The sequence below is a fragment of the Poromitra crassiceps genome (assembly GCF_964638095.1).
Source record: "Poromitra crassiceps genome assembly, chromosome: 29".
Classification (NCBI taxonomy): Eukaryota; Metazoa; Chordata; class Actinopteri; order Beryciformes; family Melamphaidae; genus Poromitra; species Poromitra crassiceps.
Genome location: NC_139641.1, coordinates 14860222 through 14885078, shown reverse-complemented (window position 1 = coordinate 14885078; position 24857 = coordinate 14860222). Strand labels below are relative to the sequence as shown.

The 24857-nt window shown below is 44.4% G+C and overlaps 1 protein-coding gene across 1 annotated transcript; it reads left to right on the top strand.

The window, feature by feature from the left end:
- Positions 1-664: 664 nt before the first annotated feature.
- Positions 665-19208, top strand: LOC310800200 (PRELI domain containing protein 3A-like; the record flags this gene model as incomplete). Its single annotated transcript, XM_083662786.1, has 7 exons — positions 665-696; positions 2794-2962; positions 3128-3217; positions 10254-10324; positions 11774-11876; positions 17259-17335; positions 19128-19208. 6 exons carry the CDS (start codon positions 665-667, stop codon positions 17328-17330), a joined length of 537 nt encoding a protein of 178 aa, XP_083518912.1. The 3' UTR covers positions 17331-17335; positions 19128-19208.
- Positions 19209-24857: the final 5649 nt, after the last annotated feature.

Sequence of the window (24857 nt, the reverse complement as noted above, 5' to 3'; positions counted from 1 at the left end):
TTCTGAAGGCAGAATCACTCTATTGTCGGTATCTCCCTCGCTAACTCTGGCCAGCTTGATACAGCTCTGCTCATTTTGATGCGACCGACCGAGCGCCAGGGAGGATGGAGAGAGATGCATAGCGCATGCGCACAGCAAAAGACGGATGCAGCAACCGGCTACATCAACAGCTACAGAACAAGAGGTCCTAGTTCCTGTATTTTAATGTCTTCCACGTGTCTTCCTAAGAAGAGTATGGGAGATCATCCAGTGCGCAAAGTCAGCCGGAACAACCCAAACGTTGCGCCAATAAGGCTTGTATACCGAAAACTTTGATCGGAGTCCGTCCTGTCCTGCTGGCTTGTTGGTGGCTAGCCGTTATATACCGGCTTGTCTATACGAGCTTCCATTGCAAGCCCTGCTGCTTCAGAGGGGGTACGCGGAGTATTTTGCGCAGTATGCAGAGGAGGAGAGAGATGAGCGCTCCTTCTGGACTGAACGCACACTGATGGCCGTGCGGTGCCATCATCACAGGCCTTCACCCGCTGATCCACTGCAGCTGCAGCTATCTCAATCTCGTCCTCCTCAGCTACAACATGGTGGTGTTGGGCTGAAGTAGCGTCTGTCTCTCTCGGATGGAGCAGGTCGTCATTCCCGCGATCAGGTCCAGATTGTCGCTTACAAAATGAAGATCTGGAGCACGGAGCACGTTTTCAGGTCGGTCACGAAACACCGCCCGTGTTTGGTTTATTTAGGCTAATAAACTATTATGCAGCGCTATGAGGATATTCAAAATGTTCAAAATATATAGGCCTAGCTCAACTCCTTTGGTCTGTTCGAGTCCACCTGCTCTTAAATTGCAGGCCTATGGACTTCCCAATGAGTCTTTCAATGAGCCAGATCAGAGGGGCTTAAATAGCCTATATTGTTTGTCAATCGCCAATAGACACACACAGACAGACCCCATACAGCGACCAGACCCCCCACAGGGATTTAGCACTGGCGTTTATAACGGTTTGCAGTGAGAGTGAAACCTCTTGGCTAAATTGGTCATTCATTCTAACACAGCACATTTCTTGTGAATTATAACTGAACACTGAACAGTGATATAGGCTAACAGTGGTCTCTATGGCCCCCATGATTTCACCTGCTATCTCTACTTGAGTCAATGTAGATGTAGATGAAAAGTAGATGGGACAGATTTTTGAGAATGGGTTGGGTTGGGCTGAGAGTAGCCTATATTAGATGATATATATTATTTGTATAATATTATTATATTATATTATATTATTATAGGCCTATTAGATATTTTGAAAAAAAAAACATTCATTGTAAATACTGCCAGGGAGTCCAGGGAGGCCATGGTTTGGGGTTGAACCTCTCCCAACAGTGTCTGCTGTTCATTTAGTCACAGCAAACTAAAAAAGTAAGCAGAGACCATCTTGCGATCGCGCCATGGGTGTCGAGTGGAGGGCCAGTGTCTGTGTGTGTGTGTGTGTGTGTGTGTGTGTGTGTGTGTGTGTGTGTGTGGGGGGGGGGATTGCTCGGCTCACACACGGCATTTTTCGAAATTGTCCTTCATTTTGATGTCAACAACTAGGGATGTCACAATATATCGCGATATCAAAACGTGACAATATGTATCGTTGAGATGAAATCTCATATCGTGAGAAAAAGAAGCTGAACATGGTGGCACTGATCTGCATCTGATTGCATGCTCGCTCTCCTTTTCATTGCTTTGTTTGAACAGACGAGGGACGTTACAGACACACGGAGGATGAAAATGGTGAAATGACTCAAATTACCGTGGAGGATGCCCCCTCAACGTACAAATCGATCGCAAAAAAATATTGGTAAAATATCGTATCGTATCGTTATCGTGAACCCAATATCGTGTATCGTATCGTATCGTGCACTGAGTGTATCGTGACACCCCTATCAACAACACACCTGTAAAGTTTTGCACGGTTTTGATGCTGCACGTTCACAAAGTCTGGCCACAGACAGAAATATAGTTCAATCAGGAGAGACTAGTGAATGAATGAAATAATATTTATTACAATCAAGTGAATGATGCGTTACAGAAAGTACGCTGAGAATAAGGTATTGTTATTAGTCTTTGGCACTTAGACACCACAGGGATATATTGAGATATAGAGCTGCATCAGCCCTGAGCAGCATCCAGATATATCCCCCTGTGGAGTGAGTCTAGATACTGGTGGTGCTGGTGATCTCCTTCTGAGACTCATCATGATGAGACTCTTCCGACTGAAGAATCGGATAGGTCTGCGATGACCGGGAGGAGAGGGGGAGGAGGAGTCTGCAAAGACTGGGAGGAGAGGGGGAGGAGGAGGGTGCAAAGACTGGGAGGAGAGGGGGAGGAGGAGGGTGCGAGACAGACAGCAATGGTGTTGAGAGGCTGAATGAGACAGAAAAAGCATATTTAAGAAGACCGCAGCCAATCGATTGGCTTACAGTGGGGGTGAGAAACGATGTGATAGGCTTTACACTGGAGGTGTGTGGGCTGAGAGGTGATGTGAGCAGTGATGTGATGCTATGCTAATATATATCTATAAATGTATCACAAAAAAATGTGTTTTGAGTACTTCGCCAAATGAAGTTCTAATGTAAGTTCAGTCAGGAAGACTATAATCTGCACTTTACACTTCCTCAGTTCACTCCTTATTTCTCCACCCTTCAATCTGCTCACATGCTCACAATAAGCTGTCAACTTCTGGGTTTCAATTGAATAATCAGCTGTTTGTCGCCTGGTCTCTTTTAACCAATAGCATGTGTTTGTGTGTTTTTGTGCAGTTACCCTTGGGAGACGGTGATCAAGGCTGCGATGAGGAAGTACCCGAACCCCATGAACCCTAACGTGGTGGGGGTGGACGTGCTGGAGCGCAGCCTGGACACAGAGGGCCGCCTGCACAGCCACCGCCTGCTCAGCACAGAGTGGGGCCTGCCCGGCATCGTGCGGGCGGTCAGTCATCAGCACACACACACACGCACACAGACACACACAGACACACACACGAAGACACGCACACACGAAGACACGCACACACACACACACACACACACACACACACACACACACACACACACGTTACTATTTTGTGTATGACTCAGTGTCCTTTGACCTCAGATCCTGGGCCCCATCCAGACCAGGACCTATGTGAAGGAACACTCTATAGTGGACCCTGAGGAGAAGAGGATGGAGCTCTGCTCAACCAATGTAAGTCAAGGCTCACCTCATCAGCCATCATCACACACACGCACGCACGCACACACACACACATCCACACACACACACACGCGCGCGCATGCATGCACAAACACACAGGAGAAAAAGTTGGTGCTCAGATGAGGTAGTCAGTAGGGGTGTCCCGATACACTCAGTTCACGATACGATACGATACACGATATTGGGTTCACGATAACGATACGATATTTTAACAATATTTTTTTGCGATCGATTTGTAAGTTGACGGGGCATCCTCCACGCTAATTTGAGTCATTTCACCATTTTCATCCTCCGTGTGTCTGTAACGTCCCTCGTCTGTTCAAACAAAGCAATGAAAAGGAGAGCGAGCATGCAGATCAGTGCCACCATGTTCAGCTTCTTTTTCTCGCGATATGAGATTTCATCTCAACAATACATAGCCTATTGTCACGTTTTGATATCGCGATGTATTGTGGGACGATATATTGTGACATCCCTAGTAGTCAGCCATCACCACTCACCACAGTCCAAAGTCACCGGAGTCCAACTTCTTGCATGTGTACATACTGTACATGTACTTTGCCATCAAAGCTAATTCTGATTCCAATTCACCTCATCAGCCATCATCATGACTTCAATTCAGCATAGAGCTCAGCAGTCACATGACATCGTGTCACATGACATCGGGACGTCACCTTGGTTTTTTTTTCCCCCTTTCGTTTTTCTCATCGCGTTTTGAAAAATCCTTATCTAAAGCGTTTTAAGCCTGGAACCATGCCAACTGTTCTTCCAGAGAATCGTGACCATAAAACCATTTGATTCAGAGTTGAAAAAACATTGAGAAACGGGGGGAAAAGTACAAGGTACAAGAGTGTGTACATATTATATATATATACATTATATATATTATATATATATAATATATATATATTATATATATATATTATATATATTATATATATATATATTATAATATATATATATTATATATATATACATATATTATGGGATAAACTGATCTTAAAGGGGCCATATTATGCATTTCTTAATTTTGTATCATATATATGTTGTTACAATCTTGGATGGTCATATTAAACATGGGCTAAGCTTCAAATAAATATGTGAAAGTGTTTTAATGTTACCCCCATGAACCCCCCCTCCCGCCCATGAACTCTCGTAGACGAGATGACATGGATTTATGCCGATTTTGTGCGAGAACCATAGTTCTAGTGACGTCAGTAAGGACTTGTTACCATGGTGATGCCAACTTTGCCAAGCTTAGCCCGGGCCCGCGGCGCGCGCGCCCTGCCCCTCCCTCCCTTCCCTGTTCTGACATTCCAGTAGGCCGCGACAGTGTGGGATTTCTGCATTCTGGCCTCATTTCAATCTAGTATTAAACATACTATTGGTTCATGTTGGAATAAGAACACTGCTTGTATCGATAAATATGCACCATTACTACTACAAAATGAAAAAATAATTTTGAAAAAGACCGAAATAACAACTCGAGCTCTGTTTAGAGAGGGGAAAATCAGCGTCAGGCTGCTTGGAGGAAAACGGCACACCAAACAAATCGTCACTCCTCGCCTTTGAGAAAATCTCCAAGGCTGTGAGACGCTGTGTTTGCTGCAGCCAAACGTGCAGTGTCCCCTCCGTCTCCCTCTCCCTCTCTCTCCGTCTCTCTCCCTCTCTCTCTCTCTCTCTCTGCTGTTTTTGTTTGCAGTGGTTCTCAACGTGGGGTCCGGGTCCTCTGTCTGGGCAGAGGTTTGCGCAAACAAACTTTCACCCCGCTGCTCGCCTGGAGTATTTCGGAGGGGGGGGGTTCTTAAAGGGACAGGACCTAAAAACAGAGCGTTTCAGACAGAGGCTGAACTGAAGGGGACAGTGAGAGCCAGTACAAGATAAACTGAGTTTTTTAAACTATGAATGATGCAATAAGTTACTCTACTGGAGGCCAACAATAAAATAATAATACATTATATTAGCAAAATATGGGCCCTTTAAGAAGCGGTCTTGACCAGCACCATAGAGTACTGCAGGGATGACGTATTTTTGTAGGTTTTATCCAGAAATCGCCGCCATTTGGCTCGTCAGCGGAAAAGTGAATGGGGTTTTAGAATGGGGATTTCACTTAAATCCATAAAATAAGGTCTGTGGTTAACAAAACTTTATGGGAACCCGAATTTGGGTTCGGCGTAAAAAAAACGCATTTACGTTCCAAAAGTCATAAAAGTTATTCATGATCATCTTCACCAACGTTAATAACTTTTATAACTTTTGGAATGTAAATGGGTGTTTTTTTTTAACGTGATTTTTAGAAAATGCTTCAAAAGGCATAAAGGGTATTAACGTTTGTGAAGATTATCCTGCTGAACCCAAATTCACGTTCCCATAAACTTTTGTTAACCACAGACCTAATTTTCAGATTCAGATTCAGATTCAGATTTATTTCGCCCCCACACACACAAACAATTGACATGTTCAATCAACACCAAGATACAAATGTGTGGAGTGCCAGGTCTCCAAAGAAGCTACTAAAAGCTTATAGCAGGAGCCTGAGCAGGAAGACTTAACACAACTTAAATACAAGTTACTGCATACAGTATAACATAACAACAATTACACAACAGGACAATAAACAAACAAAACAAAACAAACAAAACAGTCCCAGATCAATGGATAAGTATAAGTATACTTATAATACATATTATTGCTATATATTATATTATATATCATATACATTATATATTATATATACTATATATTATAATATACTATATTATTATACATACAGATTAAGCAGTTGTTCTTTCATTTTTTTCTTGAAAACAGAGATGGATGGAGCTGTTTTCAGGCTCTCATCAATTTGACGCATTTAAGTCAAATCCCCATTCTAAAACTTTTCCACTGACGAACCAAAACGGTTAAAGCTGTGTTCACACCGAGATATTTATTTTTCTCTCTGTCGCTCGATTCAACCCTTTGGAGTCGCTCTGTCGCTGTGTTTAAATCGCTCGTCAACAGGCACAATAATTGACGGACATCTGGGGGCTATAACGTTACGCAATGTCATGATGTTTGTCCACTACGAGCCACCATAGTTGTTTACAAGCTAAGCCTATCAGCGTGCTCCTAACGCAAGGTCTATACCGGTAGTACAGACTTCACTTCATGTCAGCTGTCAGCCTGTCAATCAGCTGTCAATGTGGTTTGTTGCCACACAATAAACCAGCGGTTTTGTTCCAAGCCAGTGTGATCCTTGACTCACTCTCACACGACAGCCAACCAGCGTTGAACAGCGAGCGACTGATGCCAGCGTAATTTTCTCGAGTTGGGATATTTCATCTCGGGCGACGAGCTATTTTCGCCCTATCGCTCTGTCTCTGTCGCTCGGATTTTTCTCCCGGTCGAATATACGCTCAATCGCTCGTTTGCATTGACTTTGTATGTAAACTCGATGCCAGCGAAAAACTTTAATAGGTCGGTGTGAACGCAGCTTAAAGGAGGACTTACCCCCTAGATATGTATTAGAACAGTGATTTGAAAATACCTATGGAAAAAACCAAGAAATGACATGCTCTTGTCTATACTGGACTCTTTGGCTGTGTTCGAGTCGAGATTCTTTTTCGGAAATCGACGCCATTACAGTTTGCCTACTGCCTCAAAAATAATTTATTTGAGAGGGGCAATATCTCTATAAATATCAACAAGTAGCCAACGCTGTTGGTCTGTATGGAAACAGAAAATCTGAAAATGGTTTTAAGTTATATCAATTTGGTAATTCAGTGGCGAACTAGAAATTTAATTATTTTTCTGCATGTATCTCTATGGAAACTACGTTACGGGAGCAAAGTGACATGGGCTCGTTAACAGCAGCACACCCACAATAGGACAAACCTCTCGCTCTGGGGTAACACAATGCGAGATTTCTCCACGTAATTCCCTCGTCTAACTAGAGATAAACCGCGCAATGAAATCCGTTTTTAATTTGCGTTTTGGTTTTCGTGATTCTTGTTGAAAGTTACAGCATGACAGCAGCATTTTTCCTCTCAGGGCACAGGAGAGGCATCGCAGAGCTCTTCTCCTCTTCAAAGCCCCCGCCTCTCACTGCCTGCGCGTCCCCGCTGCCTGAGCACACAGCAGCTCGTGCTCGCACACAGCGAGTCAACCCCCCCCCCCCCCCCCCCCAGTCCCCAGTCGCTCTACTCTGCTGACATTTCCTCTCCCGTTTGACTGGCCGAGAGAAAGTGCTTTCCAAGTCGGACTGAGTAGCCGCGGAAATGTCAGACTGTGCTCTCTCTGCTCTGGCCGAGTCCGAGAGATCCCAGCTCTGCTGCGCGCGCCCGCGGAGCTTGGAGCTAGTGCATGAGGTTTACAGTACGACTCTCTCCCGCTCGCTCCCGCCTGCCTGTCTGGGCTGGAGACAGCTGCTTCCAACTCGGACTGATAATATATACATCATCATTCGAGCTTATCCAGGTAAGATATTAATAAAGTAGTGACACATACAGCGGGAAACCAACTATAATTAAGACATGTGCCAACTTTGACAACGTTTGGTTCAGTATTTTAAGAGCAAACTTCAATAAGAATAGGCTTGGAGTTCTGAGGAGCCAAAAGGGTACAGGGGGGGTAGGGGAGTAATTATCTTGAAATCCCATAGTCTTTGGGGGCACTGTGACGTCAGTGTGCCCCTAATCTCCCATTCATTTGAGAAAGAAAAAAAAAGCAGTGTTCGACCCGTAGAGGGCGCTTATGCCAGTTATGCTGCTGAAAAATGATACAAATGGTAAAATGGCAACAGTTTGGTGTCAAATGTGGAAATTCTGACCAGAATTCTTCACACATCACCCCCAAAGTCATATATATTGGTTAAAAGCTGAAAAAAAGTGTTTTGGAGGTAAGTTCTCCTTTAAGCCTGCAAAAGTACGTCATCCCTGTGGTACTCTTATTCGCTCCATGGCTAACGCTATTGTAGACAGATGCATTTCTGTGCAGTAATGTGAACGAACCGGCAAACTGATCTCAAGCCGGTACGTAACGTTGAAAGCAGCGTGACTCGTAGCGGTTAATGATTCATAGTTTCAGTCGCTCAGTGGCGGTTTTAGCCCTTTACGCAAGTTATGACCTGCATTTGTAGTAGCCTAGCCAGAGTGATAACAGCCAGAGAGAGATATGAATGCAGGCCACCAATCACAGACGACCATACAACGAGCTCCACCAATCAAAGATGTCGATATTACATTGTTGACTTGTGGGTAGTGTAGTACTTATGACATTGATTTTTTTTTTTTTTTTAATAAACAAGGATGATATATATATATATATATATATATATATATATACAAATGTGTGGCTTCTACAGGAAGATATTGCATCGTTTCACCACTGGAAGACCAGTGGTTATGACATTATGGCTAATAATCAAAATCTCACTGAGAATAAGAACGGTATAAACACTCTTCCAGAACCGTCATGTGACTGTTGAGCTCTATGAAGACACCAAAATAAGAGCAGCCTCCCCACTTACACTTCCTGCATGTTCTCTCACATACAGGTGTTCATAGCCATCTGGAACGACTCCTCTGCCAAAAACTTCACGTCACGCAGTGGGTTATTGCAGCATAGAAAGGAGTCTATTGTACACTATCCACCTTATTTCTAGCGGCCATGATGCCTCTGCGTTTTTCTTCCGGTGTGATCCTCCCAGCCTTGTTGCTGACAGCTTCACACCCGTCTGGGTGAACGGAGCAAATCACTAATCAGGTCCAGTCAGGGCCGGTTCCAGAACAAGATGACTAGGGATGCATCCTAGATAGGAACGGGTGCACATGCACGGGCCGACCCGGGTGGCCCGAAAAATTTGACATGTTATTTTACTAAAAAATAATGCATTTTACCATCATTTCAAGTAGAATGATACCAGCCAAGCAAGAATATTTCAAGGGTTTTCAAGTACTTTACTGAAATATTTGGACCATATAATAATAATACAATTACCGTATCTCAACCTTAAAAGGTTACATATAGGTGCCAAAAAGCCATAAATTCACATCAAAGAACAAAGAAAAACAACAATTATAATTCAAGTTTAAACAGTAAGTGTGCAGCTGCAGCATTTTTATTTTATTTTATTTTTTTATTTTTTTTACCACTCTTTTCAACTGAGCATGCAGACAATTAAAATAAGGGTGCAATGCGTGCTTTTGCACCCCTGTAAAACCGGGCCTGGGTCCAGCTTGGCAAAAATCTCGTCGATAAATATCCCTTTAAGAGCGCAGTGCATTCATGGGTAATCGCCTACTGTGGCTAATATTAGCCGCTAGTTAGTTATGTTACATGGCAGTAAAACACCACTGAATGACCAAATTGATATAACTTTTAACCATTTCGGACCCATCAGCATTGGTTAGTTGTTTATAACGTGGCTGGCTATATTTCTAACGTTCTATCTATCTATCTGCACACTGAAAATCCTGGGAGGCGGGCCATAGCGTCTCTGTCGATGATTTGATTCGACAGTTCTGGGCACTGGCATTGGCGTTGGCCAATCCTGGCGTGTTCCACCCCCAAATCGATTGTGTTCTGGCGCAAAGCGAGTGGGTTCCAGGACGAACAGGCTCTCTGACTCGCACGGCACTAACGTTATTTTAGAGCAGCGCAGTAAATACAATATTCCTGGAACGTGAGTTTAACGAAACAGTTACACGTCCTCTGCATTCGACATAAAATAAAGACATTACTGTTTGTTTTATTTGGTATGTTACATACTTATTGGCCAAGTTATGTTCAATTCAGCCAGGGTACAAGGGAGTGTAGGCGGCCATCTTTTCAAATCAAGTAGAATACCGTTTTAGGAAATGGCAAGCTGCAACAATAAGTCACGTTAAACCGGAACTTGTACCCACAATTATTTGTACAGCGGGGCATTCAAAAATAAGGTGGATAGCTCTTGCTGTTTCCATGTAAAGAGTGTGTACTGTCCTTGCATCATATTACCTGTTATATCTTAAACAAATTGGGAAGTCAACGCTGATTTCGTCCTCAGATTACTCTAACCAACCTGGTGTCAGTTGATGAGAGGCTTGTGTATCGACCCCACCCAGACAACCCAGAGGTGTAAGTACCTGCTCTGATGTATTACATGCTAAAGATGTGTAAGTACATGATCTGATGTATTACATGCTAAAGATGTTCATCAAAGTATGGAAACTCAGCTATTTCTCAGCATCATTATGCCTGAATTCTCCCTCCCTCCCTCGCTCTCTCTCTCTGTCTCTCTCTCCCTCCCTCCCTCTCTCTCTCTCCCTCCCTCTCTCCCTCCCTCTCTCTCTCTGTCCCTCCCTCCCTCCCTCCCTCTCTCTCGCTCTCTCTCTCCCTCCCTCTCTCTCTCTGTCTCTCTCTCCCTCCCTCCCTCTCTCTCTCTGTCTCTCCCTCTCTCCCTCCCTCTCTCTCGCTCTCTCTCTCCCTCCCTCTCTCTCTCTGTCTCTCTCTCCCTCCCTCCCTCTCTCTCTCTGTCTCTCCCTCTCTCCCTCCCTCTCTCTCTCTGTCCCTCCCTCCCTCCCTCCCTCCCTCTCTCTCGCTCTCTCTCTCCCTCCCTCTCTCTCTCTGTCTCTCTCTCCCTCCCTCCCTCTCTCTCTCTGTCTCTCCCTCTCTCCCTCCCTCTCTCTCGCTCTCTCTCTCCCTCCCTCTCTCTCTCTGTCTCTCTCTCCCTCCCTCCCTCTCTCTCTCTGTCTCTCCCTCTCTCCCTCCCTCTCTCTCGCTCTCTCTCTCCCTCCCTCTCTCTCTCTGTCTCTCTCTCCCTCCCTCCCTCTCTCTCTCTGTCTCTCCCTCTCTCCCTCCCTCCCTCCCTCTCTCTCTCTGTCCCTCCCTCCCTCCCTCCCTCTCTCTCGCTCTCTCTCTCCCTCCCTCTCTCTCTCTGTCTCTCTCTCCCTCCCTCCCTCTCTCTCTCTGTCTCTCCCTCTCTCCCTCCCTCTCTCTCGCTCTCTCTCTCCCTCCCTCTCTCTCTCTGTCTCTCTCTCCCTCCCTCCCTCTCTCTCTCTGTCTCTCCCTCTCTCCCTCCCTCTCTCTCGCTCTCTCTCTCCCTCCCTCTCTCTCTCTGTCTCTCTCTCCCTCCCTCCCTCTCTCTCTCTGTCTCTCCCTCTCTCCCTCCCTCCCTCCCTCTCTCTCTCTGTCCCTCCCTCCCTCCCTCCCTCTCTCTCGCTCTCTCTCTCCCTCCCTCTCTCTCTCTGTCTCTCTCTCCCTCCCTCCCTCTCTCTCTGTCTCCCTCCCTCCCTCCCTCCCTCTCTCTCTCTGTCTCCCTCCCTCCCTCTCCCTCCCTCTCTCTCTCTGTCTCTCTCTCCCTCCCTCTCTCTGTCTCTCTCCCTCCCTCCCTCTCTCTCTCTCTCTCTCCCTCCCTCTCTGTCTCTCCCTCCCTCTCTCCCTCTCTCTGTCTCTCCCTCTCTCCCTCTCTCTCTCTCTCCCTCCCTCTCTCTCTCTCTCTCTCTCTCTCCCTCCCTCTCTCTCTCTCTCTCTCTCCCTCCCTCCCTCCCTCTCTCTCTCTCTCTCTCCCTCCCTCTCTCCCTCCAGCACTGTCCTCACCCAGGAGGCTATCATCACAGTGAAGGGAGTGAGTCTATGCAGTTACCTGGAGGGGATGATGGCCAGGAGGATGACTGCGAACGCGAGGAAGGTAACGACCAAAACGTCCAATTAATAAAAACACTAACTGTCTGTCTGCACTTATTCCATCTATCTCACCAACTCTACCATGAAGGTAAGGGTCTGTCCACAGGTACCCAGGTGTTTTTGAAAACAGAGCTTCTCCTATGCGTTCTGGCCTCCCGTCCACATGCAAACGCCGTTTAAAGTCGAGGTGAACCCGTTCGTCACGTGCATATGAGTCCGTTTCAGACTGAAAACATAGTTTGTCTAAGATGACAGGTTGAGAGGCGGGTCTTAGTATCATGTCGATGATTTTATTTGACAATTCTGGGGACTGGATTGGGCTTTGGCCAATCCTGGTGTGTTCCGCCTCCAAATCGAGTGGGATTCAGTGTGTTTTAACGGGAGGAGTGGAGCTCAGCGAGCCGCAGGCAGCCAGCTGCCTTCGTGTTGCCGAGCGGAGAGTGCAGCCCGTCGGCCTGGAATCTCCAAAGTGCGACCCCTGACAACCAAGCTCTCGGATGCGCGCACCATTATCGCTGCTGTAAATATGATATCCCTGGAATGCGCGTTTTAACGAGCCAGTTACATTTCTTTGCATTCTTAGAGATTATAGTTTTTGTTTTTTGTTCACGTTTCTAACAATTGGCCAAGTTAGTAGTTAGTTTATGGGATAGAAACTCTGCCAGATGACAGGCACTAGGCGCCATTTTCTACTTCATTTGGAAGAGAAAATGATCCTGAAATGAAGATTTGATTGACAGCTGCATGTCGTGATATGATTGGTTGAAATGGGGTAGAAATTTGATAGTACTAGGTGACGTCAGCAAACTGTACATTACTGTTACCAATGAAATCTTGAAAGATGAACTTTTGATGTGAAAAAGTGTGAAAAACTAAAGAAATTAGATTGTTGTGATTTGTTTTGCATACATTAATAAATAGGTGCACTGCATACCCAGGTATTTGAACTAAAAGAAAAGAAAATTCATTTTTGGGTTCAGCTCGACTTTAAAGTCACTGCAAACGGACTTTTTGGAAAACTCCGCCCAAGGTGGAGACGTTTAATATACCCGTGTATAATATCTCTGTCGTCTATTGTGTGGATAGAGAAATCTGAGTTTTGGACTTGTGACAGCAAGAGTGGGCTGAGATTTTGGTGTGTGACATCACTAGTGTTATTCACAGTGTTTACAGCTTGTTGCCTAGGCGACATTGTATATCTGTCTACAATCTGCTCTTCAAGAGAATGTCTACTTTGGCTGTCACCATTATGGTTGGAGCCGTGTTATTTGAACGGATGTTTGACCAGGGGGCGATGCTATTTTTGTGCAAATGAATCAGGCAGGTGAGTGTGTGTCCCGTGACGTTTTACTGCCCGTTTTACACAGACCAGAGGACGTACAAGCTAGTTAGTTAGCTTGCTGGTGATAGCAGGTTCTGGGTTTGCATTTCCCTGTGTAAGGTAACGTTAGTGTTGTAACTTAGCATATTTGCGTTCACGTGTGGAAGGAAAGATTTTCTAAAGCAGTGCTAGTGTGGACGCAGTTTTCAAAAATAGCTGTGTACATGTGGACTAGGTCTAAGATGTCTCTGATGGTTCCTCAGCATGCTCTCTGTCCTGGGGCCGGTTGCACCAACTGGTCTTAACTATGCCTGGTCGTAACTCCTACGTTGGTCTTAGTTAAGACCAGTCTTTAGAGTGGACTTACGCCTGTTGCACCAACACGGCTTATGTCTGGTCTTAACTATGCTGGTCGTAGCAATGCGCGTCCATGTGAATTGCCAGGGAATGCACCCTGATTGGATGATGTTGCAAAAAATGTGCCTCGCGACCTGCTTGGAGCACTGAGCCACTACGCTCTCTCAGCCACTACTGTAAAACACCCTCCCTCCTCTCACCCTCCCTTGCTCCGGGGGAAAAATGGCGGCGATTGAGCCAGAAAGACAGTCTGAATGAAATTGAATGTAACGTTCCCAATTCTATGTATTAACTTCTAAAAAACTAACGGCAACATTTTGGAAGGCTAAGCCACACAACTAGTTAGTTATAATCTAACGTCGTGCTTTCAAAGACGGCGAACTGGCGATGTTACGACGATGACGGTCAAAAAGGTCTCCGCGGAGATCTCTGTTACAGGCAGGCTCTACGCCTCCTCCTGACGAGGCGTAGGAGTTACGCCTGGTCGTAGTGAAAAGAAGGCTTAAGTCGTCTTGGTGCAACCGGCGTAGCTGTTAGGTCGTAAAGTTACGACCAACTTAGCTTAAGACCAGTGTAAGACCAGTTGGTGCAACCGGCCCCTGATGTGTTGTTTCATGTCCACACGACAAGACTTTCTGGTAGCACTTTACCTTACCGCTCGGTACCACATGGTAATAGGGGGTAATAGTGGAATTATTAATATGAAATATTATTATGAATTAGGAAATACTAGTGTCCTCTAGAACAGTGGTCCCCAACCACCGGGCCGCGGACCGGCACCGGGCCGCAGCGCATTTGGTACCGGGCCGCGAGCCGGTCAAAAAAATAAATAAAATAAAAAATAAAAATAAACATAGGCTATAATATTATAGGCTGTGTGTGGTAGTTGAAACATAGTTTCAAGTTGACGTTTATTTATGTTTGTAGTTAAAACGAAAACATAAATACTGTAGGCTACATACAGTACAACACAAAAGGCTGTTATTTACCTTTTGTCGCCACCTGGTGAGTAAATATATATGTAACTTTTTTTCCATGTATCTACCGGTCCTTGGCACAAAAAAGGTTGGGAACCCCTGCTCTAGAGAGAGAGTGGCGTCAGTGGACGCTACTTTTGAATGCTAAAATAAAGTTGATAATGTACAATTTGATTAAAAAAATTAAATAAAAATAAAAAACTTTCAAAGTACGACACAAACTGTCCATTTTGCTGCAACTCGACAGTGCTGCTTAATCCAGGACCTTACTTCCTGGAACTCTTGAGAGTAAAAAACTGGTCGATTGGAGTGAATGGAGATGTCGGAACTCTTCTAGTGTCCAGGGCTCTGGGTAATACCAAAGTAATCAGGTAATAGCTTTGTACTAACAATGGCTATATCTGGGTAATTAGACTGACATATATGTAATAGGGCAACAGGGCCAGAAACAAATGGTAACTAGAAAAGATCACCTAACCATCGCCAAACCCAAACCCAACTGTGAAGGGAAGCGCTACGGGAAACACCAGCGCTTAACAAGCTATTACCTGGTTATTTGATTGGTAATTACACGGTATTACCTAATTATTACTTCTTCATTATCACACTATTACACCCCGACTACCATGTTGTTACCGAGCTGTAATGTAAAGTGCCACCGACTTTACGATCTATTCCAGTGGTTCTCAACCTGCGGTAAGGGTACCACTGGTGGTACACAGTGCTCCCTCCCTCTCAGACCTTCATACAGTGGTCATTTATTTTTCTTTATTTTTATTTTTATTTATATATTTTTCACGATTTTTTTATCCCATTTTTATCCCCCATTAGTGCTCATTTAATTTATTTATCCTGGTTGCTACTCCACCCTCTGCCAATCTGGGGAGAACCAAAACTGGCTCCATGCTTCCTCCGAGACATGGGCAGTTAGCCAGCCGCTTCTTTTCACCTGACAGAGGAAGCTTCACCGGTAGGACATAGCACGTGGGAGGTTCACGCTATTCCAACCAGTTCCCCTCCTCCGAACAGGCGCCCTTAACGACCAGAGGAGGAACCACATTAGCAACCAGGATATTGCATGTTTTGGTGAAGGGGGTTCCTATATGAAGGAACCCCCGGGAGGCACGGGGAGAACATGCAAAATCCACACAGAAAAGCCCTTTTGACGACCCCACCCGGGCGGTGGGCACTCGAGGACATGCGGACGGGCATGCATTCCTTCAGCGTTCACAGCGTCCCAGGTGGGAATCGAACCCAGGACCTTCGAGCTGTGAGGCGACAGCGCTTACCACTGCACCACCGTACCCCCCTACGGTGGTCATTTCTGAGGTGGTACTACTTGGTGTAAAAAGGTTGAGAACCACTGATCTATTTGATGGTTTGACAGTCTCTTTCCAAGGGGCCAGTTCTCTCAAAGTGAACTCTCAGTGCAGTCTCTCTGTTGTTGCATGCAATGTGTTTCTAGGCTGCCTTTACACGGTGAAACTTCCACGCAACTAGTTGCAGGTTGCAACTTGCATGAAACATAATTGTTGTGCAACTTGACCTTTTACACAAAGCAATTAAAATATAATAATCAAGTCTCGTGCAACACGGTCGTTTGTTTCACAGAAACAAGCTAGCAAGATTGGTAATGTTTCGTCAGTCATATGACAAGTTTCAAGTGTGTTGCAGAGTCGCTTTAGACCAGTGGGTTTCAAAGTGGGGGCCGGGCCTCCAGAGGGCGCTAGAGGGGCCTCAGCAAATTGATGAAAATACTTTAAAAACATCTTCATGGGGAAGGAAATGTTTCAGTTATATTTGTTAATACTACAGTATAATAAAGAATATATGTTATAATTATATTTAGTGTAGTGTTAACAAATATAATTGAATCTTTTCCTTCCACATAAAAATCATATTTTTATCATGGAAAACAGACAAGAAAAGATTTGAGATACATAAGTAATTATACATATACATAAGTAAAGATACAGAAGTAATTATTAGGTTGATTATTACATGAATACAAGTAAGGAAATATATTCTTCTGAGGTTGTATGGAAGTGATTTTTTACATTTTTAATAGCATTGTCAATGGGTTTTTAAAGGCATTTTTGCAATAAGGGGGCCGCAGCCAAAGGCTAATGCTATATGGGGGTCTTTGCATGCTTTAGACCAGAGGTTCTCAAATGTTTTTCAGCCAAGGATCCCTTACAAGATAGAAAATATACCGGGGACCCCCTCATTCTGATTTGTGATTTTGGGCTAAGCTTAATTGTTTTTTAATTGCTTGACTTTTAATTTGATAGGTTTGTTATTAGAATGTAATCCATGAACCATTTTAGATTTAAAGCATAAACTATTTTCGTTGAACTATGAAGATTTTGCACACCATTTTTTTTTATTTTTTTTTATCACATTACATTTACATTACGTCATTTAGCAGACGCTTTTGTTTTGTCCAAAGCGACTTACAATATCACAATTTGTCAACAGTACAGAAAACCACTATGCAACACAATCAATGACAGCCAAGATATTTTGATAGACTAGCACCATGGTCCGCGGACCCCCATTTGAGAACCACTGCTTTAGACCATGCAAATCATTTGCAACTTACTTTCACCTCAGTTTCAACCAACTAAAGTTGCGTGAAAGTTTCGCCGTGTAAAGCCAGCCTAAAACTACAAAGATGGCTCTGACTATCCTCTTCCTGCACCTTCTGTCCCTCTGTGTGAACTGTGTGTAGGGCTGGGATGCTATTGAGTGGATTATTCAGAACTCTGAAAGAGAGAACGTGCCACTGTGTGACCTATACTAACGCTGGTAACTTCTCCTTCTTCTCTTCACTTTCCATCTGCAACTTTGCCCTTCAGTCTCGGCACATTATTATAATAAGCATGACGACTCTTTTCTCTAAAGCCGTTTTCCCACATGCGTACCGGAAAATTACCTGTAAGTCAATATCGGACATTTCCCTTCACACCTCTCCTCTGCATGTCGGAATCTAGCAGCGAAATTGCCTGTATGTGGGGGGGGCGGGGCGGCACTGCAGAGCGGGTGGGGAGTGACGTGTCGGCAAAACTCTTGATGGTGAAATAAGTTTGCTTGTTTATCCGTTCACCTGCGTCGCGTTGAAGCACTTTTTACAGACTGGCTTCGTTTGATGTGTCCGGGCTTGCCTTCGCTGTCGGCAACGTAAGCAAAATACTTCCACATTTCGCTTTGTGCATTTGCTTCGTCTGTGTCCCTGTCGGGCTGTGACTGAAGGAGGAGGACGGACTATGGCCAGAGAGCGAGCAGGCAGCAGAGAGGAGAGATCACAAGATCATTTCGCCAGTTTGCTTTAATGTGCGCGAATGATTAGATTATGCCCGCTGGAACATTAAGCAACGTGTGTACACCTCGCCCATGAGAGTGTCGCGGGAAATGACTGGACCCGTTCTACACTTGAGTCCGCTATCGCGCATACCGCTCTTCTGACTGGCTCGAAACTGATGAAATCTCCGCGATGACGGGGTCGCGCTTATACCGGCACAACAACTTTCTCACATGCAGGCATTAGACCACGTTCCGGTCATTTAGCGGTACAAAGCGCATGTGGGAAAACGGCTTAAGGGTGAAGGGGTGGGATTTGCTCTCAGTAGGCTTCAAAACGGGAGTCCATTGGTTTTTGGACCCTATTTTGTCTACGGGTTCGCCTCCGAATGTGACTTTAACCAAGTTGTTTTAGATCCCTAAACATAACCGACATGACGTTTTCAAATGAGCCGTGTCCCCACGCCAGGCGTATCACCTACACGCACTGTTTAGCTCATACTGTATCTGTTCAGAATCAGAATCAGAATCACTTTTATTGCCACAGTATGCAAGCTACATACGAGGAATTTGTCTTAGTGTCTGTATGCAGCGTAGCGGTCACATCAATATACAGAGATAAGAAGTAGGAAGATAACTAACGGCAATCGCAAGGTTGCAAGTGCAATCAAATCTAATCAAATCGAGTCAATAGATACAATATGTACATGAGTGGTGAAGTGTTCTGTGGATGATAAATATGAATTTACGTTGGATTTACATGAGATTTACAGACTGAGTTAAATATACGTTATATAGGCAGTGGATTTACATGAATTTACAGTCAGAGTTAGTCAGATAAGAGTTTACATTGAATGTACCTGAAATGTACAGGCTAAGTTAAGTTAAGTTTTGGGAGTCATTGGAAATCGACTTATTCTATTGTTTCGGTATGAGGACAAGTTGAAATAATGTGTGTGTTGATATTAGCATACGGTGTGTACGGCCCCCTATTTTCATGTCCACTATGCTAACATGCTATGCTAACACTATGCTAACACTCACTATGCTAACACTATGCTAACACTATGCTAACACTCACTATGCTAAAACTATGCTAACACTATGCTAACACTCACTATGCTAACACTCACTATGCTAACACTATGCTAACACTCACTATGCTAAAACTATGCTAACACTCACTATGCTAACACTCACTATGCTAACACTCACTATGCTAACACTATGCTAACACTATGCTAACACTCACTATGCTAACACTCACTATGCTAACACTAACTTGTTTTTGCATTCACAGGACTGCAGATCAGTTCTATAGCGTCGACTCGAGATCCTCCTCAGCGGCCGCTCACCTCGTCTGGGAGGCTGTGGGTTTTTTGGTGGTGGTGGGGGGGTGGGGGTGGGGGAGGTTCACCCCCCCACACACCACCTCTCTCGCCTCCGTCTGGCAGCTTGGACTACCTGTACCTGCACTGAGAAGCTGCAAAACACCCCCCCTGCATGAGGAAGAGGGAGCATGCGGCTCCAGAGCATCGGTGGATTTCTGTGTTTTGAACTTGGGGTCGGATTTATGGATTTTTCGGGGGGGCTGGTTCAGCGCGATCTCTGTACGCCTCTCCATTAAGGCAAAGTGAGGAGGCTAACACCATTTAGCATCAAAGGTCAAAGGTCACCATCCACATGAATGTCCTGAGCCTATACACCAGTCATCCCCATGGCTCGTTTTAACCACCCCTCCTCTGCCGATCTGGAGAGAGTTGTAGAATGGCACATGCTTCCTCCGATACATGTGCAGTCGCCAGTCACTTCTTCTTTTCACCTGACAGCGAGGTGTTTCACCTGCAGGACATAGCGCGTGGGAGGATCACGCTATTACCCCCCAGTTCCCCTCCCCCTGAACAGGCGCCCCCCGGCCCGACCAGAGGAGGCACTAGTGCAGCAACCAGGACTCATGTCCGTAGGAACGTCTGACCAAGCCGGAAGTACCGCTGTGGGGGAATCGAACGCACGTCTCCACGGTGGTTGGCGAGTGCTTTTAGCTCATTTTAACATTACTACTAGGGGTGGGAATCACCAGATGCCCACGATACGATACTAAAACGATACTTGAGTCACAATACGATAGTATTGCGATATCGCCGATATTGCGATATATTGAATATTGCGATATTTCGATATATTGTCCAACTCCTTTTCCGACCTTTTCCTTGACCTCACCGGAAGTAAAACATGCAGTGTTTTTTTGTTTTGTTTTGTTTTGGCCCCACATGTAGGCTACATTATTAAGCTTCTCTGGACTCAATACGCCACTGCAGGCGCGGACTGCAACATCGGGCACTTGGCGTCCAAATATCGATACAATATCGTCAGGCAAAATATCGCGATACTATGGTGTATCGATTTTTCCCCCACCCCTAATTACTACCCCGCACATTCCCTTTTGTTCTGAATTCATACTGTATATTTGAATGATGGGTTAGTTCTACTGGGTTCTTCAGCAGCACCTCCACCTACCATGAAAAGTATCTTCATGTTTCTGTCGACTCGACGCACACACACACACACACACACACACACACACACACACACACACAGTGCCGCATCGAAAGTATGCAGCCACCGGCAGAATGTTCATTTGGCATTCTTTTACATGCCATCATACACTGGTGGCTCCCATAGAGACACTGCTTAACGCGTCATCATTCAGAAACCACGCCCCAAGACGGGGGGAAAACAGAAACCCCCCCTCCAATCCTGGCGTTCTCCTATGTCACGTGCATGGTTGCGTGTTGCACAAAAAGATCGTATATACGGAAGATGAACGCTCCAACTTACTTCCTTGACAGCTAGATCCACATTTTTCTTCTCGCCAATTCTCAATGGCTTCCATGTTTTGCTCGGGAGTACAAAAAAAACTTTAACTGGCGGGTTTTTTTTACATTTGTTGTCTGCGCAGCCCCACCACACAACAGCTTTTAGCTATGTTTAATTCAAGGAAAATGACGCTGGTGTGTGGAAATGAACGGAGCTTTTCCCCCGTGATGGGCGTGGCCTATTTCATGCAGGGATGTCTGTGAAAAATCCTCACGTTGTTACTGGTGCGTATGTGTTTCAGCAAAAGAGGCACACATGACGCATTTGCATGATAGTAAAAAAAAAAAGGAGGTGGGGTTACAGGGGAAATCGACACACTGTAATGTATAATAATAATATATTATATATATATATATAATAGTTTGATAGTGATGATATACATACACATGTCATGTGTAATTAGACATTGGCTGCGTTTCCCAACAAAGAAGCTTCTTAAGGAGTTAAGAAGCTTCTTAACTCCTTAAGAAGGAGTAACTCCTTAAGAAGGAGTTAAGAAGGCTCCAAGAAGTGTTTCCCAAACGCCTTAACAGCCTTCTTAGAGGCTGTTAAGAAGGATCTTAAGAAGGGTTCTATGAAAGGTGCTATATAAATCCACAACATTCTTATTATAAAAGGAATCCATTCTGATTAGGGGAATATAGCCTACGGTAAAACATTTAAAACACAAGTAACCATATTACATAGAGGAGAGATTTTCAAGTGTTTCCCAATTTTAAACACTAAAAGGTGCATGAAAGAAAGGAAAAAGGGAAAAACACAACAGTGGACACTATATTATTATGTCCTTTTGCCTGACACGGCTGAATCTGTGAGTGTTTCGTCGTTAAGAAGGTGTTAAGAATGCCCCAGCCCCTTCTTACAAAACCTTCTTAACGAAAGATCATCTTAGTGCTAAGAAGCAATCGGGAAACGCGTTGGCTTCTTACGGGAGCCTTAAGAAGGGTCAAAGAAGCTTCTTAGCTTCTTAAGAAGCTTTTGGGAAACGCAGCCTTCGTAACGAAAGATCATCTTAGGCTAAGAAGCAATTGGGAGCTTCTTTGACCCTTCTTAAGGCTCCCGTAAGAAGCTTCTTAGCGCTAAGACGCTTTTGGGAAACGCAGCCATTATGAGTAGTGTGGTAGCTAGTCACTGAATTTCTAATGCAGCTTTAGATAGGATTAAAGAAATCAAATAAATTCCATAGTTTTATCTTGGGGAAAGAATGGGACTGGCCGTTGAACATTGCCTTCTTTTTCTGCTGGGCAATAATACATCGGCAACCAGTGTTGGGGGTAACACATTACAAAAGTAACATATTACAGGTAATATATTACTTTTAGCAGTAACTCAATAATATAACTTATTAGTCTTACCAATAGGATATCAGAAATATTATACCAGTTACTTTGTCAAGTAACACAAGTTACAAATTGAGCAGTCTTGGAACCCAGAGTCTATTGCGGCACATAAATAGACTCTGGGACAGCCAGCTTTTTTTTAGGCTTCCTGTACAGCGCGAATCCTCCGCCCGGGACTTCCACCTCCGCGCAGCGGCGCTCTGTTGTTGTACCGACGAATATAAGAGTTCCGGTCCCGAATGCTCGTGAATATATACCAATTTTGACGTTTAAGTCGAGCTGAACCCAAGAATGACTTTTCTTTTCTTTTAGTTCAAATACCTGGGTATGCAGTGCACCTATTTAATAATGTATGCCAAACAAATCACAACAATCTAATTTCTTTAGTTTTTCCACACTTTTTCACATCAAAAGTTCGTTTTTCAAGATTTCATTGATAACAGTAATGTACAGTTTGCTGACATCACCTAGTACTATCAAATTTCTACCCCATTTCAACCAATCATATCACGACATGCAGCTGTCAATCAAATCTTCATTTCAGGATAATTTTCTCTTCCAAATGAAGTAGAAAATGGCGCCTAGTGCCTGTCATCTGGCAGAATTCCTATCCCACTAACTACTAACTTGGCCAATTGTGAGAAACATGGATAAAAAAACAAAAACTATAATCTCTAAGAATGCAAAGAAATGTAACTGGCTCGTTAAAACGCGCATTCCAGGGATATCGTATCGTTATAGCAGCGTTATAGCAGATGGCGCGCGCATCCAAGAGCTTGGTTGTCAGGGGTCGCACTTCGGAGATTCCAGGCCGACGTGCTGCACTCTCCGCTCGGCAACACGAAGGCAGCTGGCTGCCTGTGGCTCGCTGAGCTCCACTCCTCCCGTCAAAAGGCTCTTCCCGAGGGGAGCGCCACAACACACTGAATCCCAATTCCAAGCCGCCCCTTACTGACTCAAGCCCTTAGAGGCGCGTTCACATGAAGGGAGTGAGGGAATTGTGGGAATTGCCCACAATGCATAGCGTTGTGATGTATAAAACGGCGAAGGCTGCAAATATCTGTCAAAAAAATAAAAGAACACACACGCGAAACGAACGCGGTGTTTGCGAGTGGGCTGGAATGCCTTAATTGACAATGAAACATTACATTAATAGGGATTTCAGATTAGACAAAAATATTATATCAGAGGAATGCAAGTAGTTATTTTACACAATCCTAGAATAATCATCGATCATTTCTATTACAATTGCAATCCACAACTTTGTTGATGAATGAGAAATAGTTTTACCGAATCTGTATTGTACAGTATTGACATTGTGTATAATGTTGGGTGACATGTCATTATTATGCTTATTTTACTTATAATTACACATGTTGCAGATTGCAGATTTTGCAGTAGGCTACATTTATTTTTAAATTACCTGTTGTCCACTCGGAGCCAGAGCCTGGATGAGAACAGACTCATCAGGGAGCCTATCCCTCAAAGTGTCTTGACAATAAACAATATATAGCGACCCCCAAACCTGCCAGAGTCAACATCATCTTGTCAAGTGCAAAGGGCTCTGCTGTCCCAATCCTCCTATTTATCCAATGTGGATCCCTTCCACACTTGATGACTCAACCACTTTCAGATGGCGGCCATTAGAGGGACTGAGGGTTCAGGGCTTGAGTCTTTAGGGGGCGGATTGGAATTGGGCCAGTATCCCACTCGATTTGGAGGCGGAACACGCCAGGATTGGCCAAAGCCCAATCCAGTCCCCAGAATTGTCAAATCAAATCATTGACATGATACTATGACCCGCCTCTCAACCTGTCATCTTAGACAAACTATGTTTTCAGTCTGAAACGGACTCATTATGCACGTGACGGACAGGTTCAGTTCCACTTTAAGCATTAAAAATAAAAGCGATGCAATGAATGTTTTTAAAAGGCACCGCTGCGAAGTCCCGGGCGGAAGATCCGCGCTGTACAGGAAGCCTAAAAAAAAGATACAGCTGTCCCAGAGTCGATTTACGCGCCGAAATGGACTCTGGGTTCCCAGATTGCAAATTGAGTTATTTTTATGTATTTATCAAAGCACATATTTAAGTAAAGAGACATGATATCATTTCCTAATCAAATTGTGTTTTTTTTTTACGCAAATAACCACTATAGATTAGAATAACAAAGGAAAAGGAGAACATTTAGAATTTTGGACGGTGTACACACTGACTTCAAGACGGTTGAAAGTGTTTTTCGGGATGTTTCCGGGGCGGCGATGCCATTCTGCTACTGCTATTTTTTGGGTGAAAGTAATGCAAAAGTAGTGTAATAAGTAACGAGTTACTCTACACCTGCAGTAATATTGTAAAGTAACGTTTATTGCTTTCAAATGAAAGTAACTATGTAGTATATTACATTTTGAAAGTAACTTGCCCAACACTGTTACAGGCCATGTTGCTGATATGGGGATTTGTACCTGGCTTCAAATCAATGTGGGCGACAGAATACAAAAAAGTCTCAGGAAAGTTTATGTTGGCTGTAAATGTGGACGAAACAACCTGGCCTATGGCCTTCAAATGAAGCCTGTGTATCGTTGCCTACAGTCTTAACATGCCTTTGCCAGTCATACACATAATGCTTCCAGGTTTCTAACTGTTCCAGAGATGCTACCTACAGTATAGAGACAGTCCGCATCTCTGGGAACACCCTTACAGGCTCTAGGAACGCCCACAATAGACGCTGGGTTAGCCTGAGGGCGGGGTCAGGGTGGGGTAAATTCCCCCGTTCTATCCATTCAGCAAAGTTAGAATTTAGCTGATAGCCCAGCCC